General features: G+C 47.7%; 1 protein-coding gene across 1 annotated transcript in view; it reads left to right on the top strand.

Annotated features, from left to right (window-relative positions):
• The window catches only part of LOC106574939 (E3 ubiquitin-protein ligase HECW2), a 352,817-nt gene extending 343,856 nt beyond the window's left edge, over positions 1 to 8,961 (top strand). Inside the window, exons 27-31 of the mRNA XM_082963122.1 lie at positions 109 to 255; positions 665 to 779; positions 6,619 to 6,704; positions 7,126 to 7,238; positions 8,098 to 8,961. Of these exons, the coding sequence (XP_082819248.1) occupies positions 109 to 255; positions 665 to 779; positions 6,619 to 6,704; positions 7,126 to 7,238; positions 8,098 to 8,209 (573 nt within the window). The 3' untranslated portion in view covers positions 8,210 to 8,961. The remainder of the gene's footprint in view (positions 1 to 108; positions 256 to 664; positions 780 to 6,618; positions 6,705 to 7,125; positions 7,239 to 8,097) is intronic.
• The last annotated feature ends 983 nt before the right edge of the window (positions 8,962 to 9,944 follow it).

Genomic DNA, 9,944 nt, shown 5'->3' with positions numbered 1-9,944 from the left:
GTGTGTGTACTGTGTGTGTGTGTGTGTGTGTGTGTGTGTGTGTGTGTGTGAGTGTGTGAGTGAGAGAGAGAGAGATATAAAGCCTATGTGTATGTACTGTGTGTGTAGATCACAGAGAGAGAGCTGAAGCCAGGCGGGGCCAACATCCCAGTGACAGAGAAGAATAAGAAGGAGTACATTGAGCGCATGGTGAAGTGGCGTATTGAGAGAGGAGTGGTTCAACAGACAGAGAGTCTGGTCCGGGGCTTCTATGAGGTACGATCTAGAACAAGGACTTTCTGAATCAAATATCTCCTGATACAGATTCTGATAAAGGTAGACTCAGCAGTATCATCATACACACTGGGGCAACTTCCTGCTCACAGACATCAACAACAACTGAATTCAAATTGGGCAAGATGTATCTAAAGGCTGTAGTGTGGCAGAATGTAATATGAAGACTGTATAATGGGATTGAGTTTGTTGTTGTGTTTGTAATAATAATACATGCCATTTAACAGACTGTTTTATCCAAAGCGACTTCCAGTCATGCGTGTATATATTTTACATACGGGTGGTGCTGGGAATCTAACCCAGCACCGTTACAAGCCCAGCCTCTACCAACTGAGATACAAAGGTTGTGGTCATGGTTTGTAGCCTGGATGCCCTGTGCTGTGTCATGCAGGTGGTGGATTCCAGGCTGGTGTCAGTGTTTGATGCCAGGGAGCTGGAACTGGTGATAGCTGGCACCGCTGAGATAGACCTGGTAGACTGGAGGAGCAACACAGATTACAGAGGAGGTATGAACAGGGGGGAGACTGGAGGAGCAACACAGATTACAGAGGAGGTATGAACAGGGGGGTAGACTGGAGGAGCAACACAGATTACAGAGGAGGTATGAACAGGGGGGAGACTGGAGGAGCAACACAGATTACAGAGGAGGTATGAACAGGGGGGAGACTGGAGGAGCAACACAGATTACAGAGGAGGTATGAACAGGGGGGTAGACTGGAGGAGCAACACAGATTACAGAGGAGGTATGAACAGGGGGGTAGACTGGAGGAGCAACACAGATTACAGAGAAGGTATGAACAGGGGGGTAGACTGGAGGAGCAACACAGATTACAGAGGAGGTATGAACAGGGGGGAGACTGGAGGAGCAACACAGATTACAGAGGAGGTATGAACAGGGGGGTAGACTGGAGTAGCAACACAGATTACAGAGGAGGTATGAACAGGGGGGTAGACTGGAGGAGCAACACAGATTACAGAGGAGGTATGAACAGGGGGGCAGACTGGAGGAGCAACACAGATTACAGAGGAGGTATGAACAGGGGGGAGACTGGAGGAGCAACACAGATTACAGAGGAGGTATGAACAGGGGGGAGAAAGGAGGAGCAACACAGATTACAGAGGAGGTATGAACAGGGGGGAGACTGGAGGAGCAACACAGATTATTGAGGAAGTATGAACAGGGGGGCAGACTGGAGGAGCAACACAGATTACAGAGGAGGTATGAACAGGGGGGAGACTGGAGGAGCAACACAGATTACAGAGGAGGTATGAACAGGGGGGCAGACTGGAGGAGCAACACAGATTACAGAGGAGGTATGAACAGGGGGGTAGACTGGAGGAGCAACACAGATTACAGAGGAGGTATGAACAGGGGGTAGACTGGAGGAGCAACACAGATTACAGAGGAGGTATGAACAGGGGGTAGACTGGAGGAGCAACACAGATTACAGAGGAGGCAGGGGGAGACTGGAGGAGCAACACAGATTACAGAGGAGGTATGAACAGGGTGGTAGACTGGAGAAGCAACACAGATTACAGAGGAGGTATGAACAGGGGGGGAGACTGGAGGAGCAACACAGATTACAGAGGAGGTATGAACAGGGGGGAGACTGGAGGAGCAACACAGATTACAGAGGAGGTATGAACAGGGGGGTAGACTGGAGTAGCAACACAGATTACAGAGGAGGTATGAACAGGGGGGTAGACTGGAGGAGCAACACAGATTACAGAGGAGGTATGAACAGGGGGGCAGACTGGAGGAGCAAAACAGATTACAGAGGAGGTATGAACAGGGGGGAGACTGGAGGAGCAACACAGATTACAGAGGAGGTATGAACAGGGGGGAGAAAGGAGGAGCAACACAGATTACAGAGGAGGTATGAACAGGGGGGAGACTGGAGGAGCAACAAAGATTATTGAGGAGGTATGAACAGGGGGGCAGACTGGAGGAGCAACACAGATTACAGAGGAGGTATGAACAGGGGGGAGACTGGAGGAGCAACACAGATTACAGAGGAGGTATGAACAGGGGGGCAGACTGGAGGAGCAACACAGATTACAGAGGAGGTATGAACAGGGGGGTAGACTGGAGGAGCAACACAGATTACAGAGGAGGTATGAACAGGGGGTAGACTGGAGGAGCAACACAGATTACAGAGGAGGTATGAACAGGGGGTAGACTGGAGGAGCAACACAGATTACAGAGGAGGTATGAACAGGGTGGTAGACTGGAGAAGCAACACAGATTACAGAGGAGGTATGAACAGGGGGGGAGACTGGAGGAGCAACACAGATTACAGAGGAGGTATGAACAGGGGGGAGACTGGAGGAGCAACACAGATTACAGAGGAGGTATGAACAGGGGGGTAGACTGGAGTAGCAACACAGATTACAGAGGAGGTATGAACAGGGGGGTAGACTGGAGGAGCAACACAGATTACAGAGGAGGTATGAACAGGGGGGCAGACTGGAGGAGCAAAACAGATTACAGAGGAGGTATGAACAGGGGGGAGACTGGAGGAGCAACACAGATTACAGAGGAGGTATGAACAGGGGGGAGAAAGGAGGAGCAACACAGATTACAGAGGAGGTATGAACAGGGGGGAGACTGGAGGAGCAACAAAGATTATTGAGGAGGTATGAACAGGGGGGCAGACTGGAGGAGCAACACAGATTACAGAGGAGGTATGAACAGGGGGGAGACTGGAGGAGAAACACAGATTACAGAGGAGGTATGAACAGGGGGGCAGACTGGAGGAGCAACACAGATTACAGAGGAGGTATGAACAGGGGGGTAGACTGGAGGAGCAACACAGATTACAGAGGAGGTATGAACAGGGGGTAGACTGGAGGAGCAACACAGATTACAGAGGAGGTATGAACAGGGGGTAGACTGGAGGAGCAACACAGATTACAGAGGAGGCAGGGGGAGACTGGAGGAGCAACACAGATTACAGAGGAGGTATGAACAGGGTGGTAGACTGGAGGAGCAACACAGATTACAGAGGAGGTATGAACAGGGGGGGAGACTGGAGGAGCAACACAGATTACAGAGGAGGTATGAACAGGGGGGGAGACTGGAGGAGCAACACAGATTACAGAGGAGGTATGAACAGGGGGGCAGACTGGAGGAGCAACACAGATTACAGAGGAGGTATGAACAGGGGGGCAGACTGGAGGAGCAACACAGATTACAGAGGAGGTATGAACAGAGGGGCAGACTAGAGGAGCAACACAGATTACAGAGGAGGTATGAACAGGGGGGTAGACTGGAGGAGCAACACAGATTACAGAGGAGGTATGAACAGGGGGGTAGACTGGAGGAGCAACACAGATTACAGAGGTATGAACAGGGGGGAGAGGAAGAGACAGGGGGAGACGGGGAGAGACAGGGGGGAGACGGGGAGAGACGTGGGAGAGGGGAGACCGGGAGCCCAAATGACACCCTATTCCCTATATAGTACACAGCTCTTGTCAAAGGTAGTGCACTATGTAGGGAATAGGGTGCCATTTAAGACAAAGACAATAACTTTGTGTATTGCACCTTTCATAATGTCATTTTGAGCTGCTGTCTGGGTCTCAGGCAGCAGTAAAGATAGTCTTGTTCCATTCAGATGTAGAAGGAAATGTTTTTAAATGCCTTTCCAATTAGGAAGAGCTGTTACAGAAAGAAGTGTATATAACAGTATACCCTAGCTAGCTGTCTGGTTGAACAGCTGAAGTAACTAGGTCTACCAGAGAGAAAGGCCAGTATATAACAGTATACCCTAGCTAGCTGTCTGGTTGAACAGCTGAAGTAACTAGGTCTACCAGAGAGAAAGGCCAGTATATAACAGTATACCCTAGCTAGCTGTCTGGTTGAACAGCTGAAGTAACTAGGTCTACCAGAGAGAAAGGCCAGTATATAACAGTATACCCTAGCTAGCTGTCTGGTTGAACAGCTGAAGTAACTAGGCCTACCAGAGTGAAAGGCCAGTATATAACAGTATACCCTAGCTAGCTGTCTGGTTGAACAGCTGAAGTAACTAGGTCTACCAGAGAGAAAGGCCAGTATATAACAGTATACCCTAGCTAGCTGTCTGGTTGAACAGCTGAAGTAACTAGGCCTACCAGAGTGAAAGGCCAGTATATAACAGTATACCCTAGCTAGCTGTCTGGTTGAACAGCTGAAGTAACTAGGTCTACCAGAGAGAAAGGCCAGTATATAACAGTATACCCTAGCTAGCTGTCTGGTTGAACAGCTGAAGTAACTAGGTCTACCAGAGAGAAAGGCCAGTATATAACAGTATACCCTAGCTAGCTGTCTGGTTGAACAGCTGAAGTAACTAGGTCTACCAGAGAGAAAGGCCAGTATATAACAGTATACCCTAGCTAGCTGTCTGGTTGAACAGCTGAAGTAACTAGGTCTACCAGAGAGAAAGGCCAGTATATAACAGTATACCCTAGCTAGCTGTCTGGTTGAACAGCTGAAGTAACTAGGTCTACCAGAGAGAAAGGCCAGTATATAACAGTATACCCTAGCTAGCTGTCTGGTTGAACAGCTGAAGTAACTAGGTCGACCAGAGAGAAAGGCCAGTATATAACAGTATGCTCTAGCTAGCTGTCTGGTTGAACAGCTGAAGTAACCAGGCCTACCAGAGAGAAAGGCCAGTATGTAACAGTATGCTCTAGCTAGCTGTCTGGTTGAACAGCTGAAGTAACTAGGTCTACCAGAGAGAAAGGCCAGTATATAACAGTATACCCTAGCTAGCTGTCTGGTTGAACAGCTGAAGTAACTAGGCCTACCAGAGAGAAAGGCCAGTATATAACAGTATACCCTAGCTAGCTGTCTGGTTGAACAGCTGAAGTAACTAGGCCTACCAGAGAGAAAGGCCAGTATATAACAGTATACCCTAGCTAGCTGTCTGGTTGAACAGCTGAAGTAACTAGGCCTACCAGAGAGAAAGGCCAGTATATAACAGTATACCCTAGCTAGCTGTCTGAACAGCTGAAGTAACTAGGTCTACCAGAGAGAAAGGCCAGTATATAACAGTATGCTCTAGCTAGCTGTCTGGTTGAACAGCTGAAGTAACCAGGCCTACCAGAGAGAAAGGCCAGTATATAACAGTATACCCTAGCTAGCTGTCTGGTTGAACAGCTGAAGTAACTAGGCCTACCAGAGAGAAAGGCCAGTATATAACAGTATACCCTAGCTAGCTGTCTGGTTGAACAGCTGAAGTAACCAGGCCTACCAGAGAGAAAGGCCAGTATATAACAGTATACCCTAGCTAGCTGTCTGGTTGAACAGCTGAAGTAACTAGGCCTACCAGAGAGAAAGGCCAGTATATAACAGTATACCCTAGCTAGCTGTCTGGTTGAACAGCTGAAGTAACTAGGTCTACCAGAGAGAAAGGCCATTATATAACAGTATACCCTAGCTAGCTGTCTGGTTGAACAGCTGAAGTAACTAGGCCTACCAGAGAGAAAGGCCAGTATATAACAGTATGCTCTAGCTAGCTGTCTGGTTGAACAGCTGAAGTAACTAGGTCTACCAGAGAGAAAGGCCAGTATATAACAGTATACCCTAGCTAGCTGTCTGGTTGAACAGCTGAAGTAACTAGGTCTACCAGAGAGAAAGGCCAGTATATAACAGTATACCCTAGCTAGCTGTCTGGTTGAACAGCTGAAGTAACTAGGTCTACCAGAGAGAAAGGCCAGTATATAACAGTATACCCTAGCTAGCTGTCTGGTTGAACAGCTGAAGTAACTAGGTCTACCAGAGAGAAAGGCCAGTATATAACAGTATACCCTAGCTAGCTGTCTGGTTGAACAGCTGAAGTAACTAGGTCTACCAGAGAGAAAGGCCAGTATATAACAGTATACCCTAGCTAGCTGTCTGGTTGAACAGCTGAAGTAACTAGGTCTACCAGAGAGAAAGGCCAGTATATAACAGTATACCCTAGCTAGCTGTCTGGTTGAACAGCTGAAGTAACTAGGCCTACCAGAGAGAAAGGCCAGTATATAACAGTATACCCTAGCTAGCTGTCTGGTTGAACAGCTGAAGTAACTAGGCCTACCAGAGAGAAAGGCCAGTATATAACAGTATACCCTAGCTAGCTGTCTGGTTGAACAGCTGAAGTAACTAGGCCTACCAGAGAGAAAGGCCAGTATATAACAGTATACCCTAGCTAGCTGTCTGGTTGAACAGCTGAAGTAACTAGGTCTACCAGAGAGAAAGGCCAGTATATAACAGTATACCCTAGCTAGCTGTCTGGTTGAACAGCTGAAGTAACTAGGCCTACCAGAGAGAAAGGCTAGGCTGCTGAGTGACTCATGTGTATCTGTCTGTCTTCCTGCCTCCCTCAGGTTACCATGACAACCACATAGTGATCCGTTGGTTCTGGGCGGCGGTGGAGAGGTTCAACAACGAGCAGAGACTCAGGCTGCTACAGGTGGGGGTGCACACACACACACACACACACACACACACACACACACACACACACACACACACACACACACACACACACATACAAACAAAGACACAAACACACACACACACACACAAACAAACAAGCAAACAAAAACACACACAAACAAACACACACACACACAAACACATACAAACAAACACACACACACACACACACAAATAAACACACACACACATACAAATAAGCAAACACACACACACACAGACACACACACAAACAAACAACACATACACACATATACAAACAAACACACACACACATATACAAACAAACACACACACACACACACACACACACACACATAAACAAACAAACACACACACATAGACATACAAACACACAGTGAGTAACAGCGACCTTCTTCTTTCTGCTCTGTTAGTTTGTGACGGGTACCTCCAGTATTCCCTACGAGGGTTTTGCCTCTCTCCGAGGCAGCAACGGACCCCGCAGGTTTTGTGTGGAGAAATGGGGCAAAGTTACCTCTCTACCCAGGTAAACTACTGTGCTGACTTCACTTGTAAGGCCAAGGGAACTGACTTTACTTGTAAGGCCAAGGGAACTGACTTTACTTGTAAGGCCAAGGGAACTGACTTTACTTCTAAGGCTAAGGGAACTGACTTTACTTGTAAGGCCAAGGGAACTGACTTTACTTCTAAGGCTAAGGGAACTGACTTTACTTCTAAGGCCAAGGGAACTGACTTTACTTGTGAGGCCAAGGGAACTGACTTTAATTGTAAGGCCAAGGGAACTGACTTTACTTGTAAGGCCAAGAGAACTGACTTCACTTGTGAGGCCAAGGGAACTGACTTTACTTGTAAGGCCAAGGGAACTGACTTCACTTGTAAGGCCAAGAGAACTGACTTCACTTGTAAGGCCAAGAGAACTGACTTCACTTGTGAGGCCAAGGGAACTGACTTCACTTGTGAGGCAAAGAGAACTGACTTCACTTGTGAGGCCAAGGGAACTGACTTCACTTGTGAGGCCAAGGGAACTGACTTCACTTGTGAGGCTAAGAGAACTGACTTCACTTGTAAGGCCAAGAGAACTGACTTCACTTGTAAGGCCAAGAGAACTGACTTCACTTGTGAGGCCAAGAGAACTGACTTCACTTGTAAGGCCAAGAGAACTGACTTCACTTGTAAGGCCAAGAGAACTGACTTCACTTGTGAGGCCAAGAGAACTGACTTCACTTGTAAGGCCAAGAGAACTGACTTCACTTGTGAGGCCAAGTGAACTGACTTCACTTGTGAGGCTAAGTGAACTCATGTAGTATATTATCAATTTGAGTATAATGTATGAAAAGGTATTATACAGACTGTTTTCACTGTGTTTGCGGTTGTCTCCTCCCCAGGGCTCACACCTGTTTCAACCGGCTGGACCTCCCTCCATATCCATCCTTCTCCATGCTGCACGAGAAGATGCTCACTGCCGTGGAGGAGACCAGCACCTTCGGCCTAGAGTGATGACCCCTATCACCTTTAACCCCCACTCCTCCTACGACCTTTGACCCTGACCTCTGAACTGTAGTATCACAGAGGTAGAGGAACCCAAATGGTTCAAGGGGATGACTGTCTAGTCTGTCTGGCACCCTGTTGTATCTTTATACACACTCACCTTCCTGAAGTGAGCTGAACAGAGGAGAATAGAGCGATGTCTATCAGAGGGTATGACCCCTGCACAACGCCAGGGTTTCCATGTGACGGTTAAGGTCACTTAGACACACTGCCAACACAAACCAAAGGAGAGCACCCTAACACTCACACCCTTGTTATTCCATTAGTGTCACGTCCTGGCCAGTATATAAGGTTAATTGTTTTGTAGTTTGGTCAGGGCGTGGCAGGGGGTATTTGTTTTATGTGGTTCGGGGTGGTGTGTTTTGTGTAAAGGGTGTTTGATTTAGTAATTCCGGGTTTTGGTTTATGTTTAGTATTCTATGGTTAGTCTAGGTTGTGTGTTTCTATGTTTGGTTGATTGGGGTTGGGACTCTCAGTTGAAGGCAGGTGTTGTCTATCTGCCTTTGATTGAGAGTTCCATATATTAGGGTGTGTTTGTATGTGTGATTTGTGGGTGATTGTTCTGTGTTTCGCCTTGTGCCTTACCAGACTGTTTTTGTTGATCGTTCGTGTTTTTGTTATTTTGTATGTTCGTTTTGAAAGATAATTAAAAATCAAGATGAGCATTCACGTACCTGCTGCGTTTTGGTCCTCATTCACCGACAACAATATATTAGGGTGTGTTTGTATGTGTGATTTGTGGGTGATTGTTCTGTGTTTCGCCTTGTGCCTTACCAGACTGTTTTGTTGATCGTTCGTGTTTTTGTTATTTTGTATGTTCGTTTTGAAAGATAATTAAAAATCAAGATGAGCATTCACGTACCTGCTGCGTTTTGGTCCTCATTCACCGACAACAACCGTGACAATTAGACCAATGGGAGAGATGGACTCGTAAGCCTCCAAACCAATCGCACAAAGAAGGAACAAAAACCAAGATCTGGAGTGAGACTCCAACTGGCTCATCACCTTTTATTATTTAAAATAGGGATTTCCAGAGGAGTCTTGTAAGGAAGGTGGTGGTCGAGCTTTTCCTGGAGAGCAAAAGAAACAAAGCTCCTTTATCTCACAGAGAGGTTGAGGCGGACATCACAGGACATCGCTCTTCTGAGAGGCTGAGGTGGACATCACAGGACATCGCTCTTCTGAGAGGCTGAGGTGGACATCACAGGACATCGCTCCTCTCTGAGAGGCTGAGGTGGACATCACAGGACATCGCTCCTCTCTGAGAGGCTGAGGTGGACATCACAGGACATCGCTCTTCTCAGAGAGGCTGAGGTGGACATCACAGGACATCGCTCCTCTCAGAGAGGCTGAGGCGGACATCACAGGACATCGCTCTTCTCTGAGAGGCTGAGGTGGACATCACAGGACATCGCTCTTCTCTGAGAGGCTGAGGTGGACATCACAGGACATCGCTCTTCTCTGAGAGGCTGAGGTGGACATCACAGGACATCGCTCCTCTCTGAGAGGCTGAGGTGGACCTCACAGGACATCGCTCCTCTCAGAGAGGCTGAGGTGGACATCACAGGACATCGCTCTTCTCTGAGAGGCTGAGGTGGACATCACAGGACATCGCTCTTCTCTGAGAGGCTGAGGTGGACATCACAGGACATCGCTCCTCTCAGAGAGGCTGAGGTGGACATCA

This window comes from Salmo salar, chromosome 16 (assembly GCF_965601325.2).
Source record: "Salmo salar chromosome 16, fSalSal1, whole genome shotgun sequence".
Classification (NCBI taxonomy): Eukaryota; Metazoa; Chordata; class Actinopteri; order Salmoniformes; family Salmonidae; genus Salmo; species Salmo salar.
This window is presented reverse-complemented; position numbering and strand designations above follow the sequence as displayed.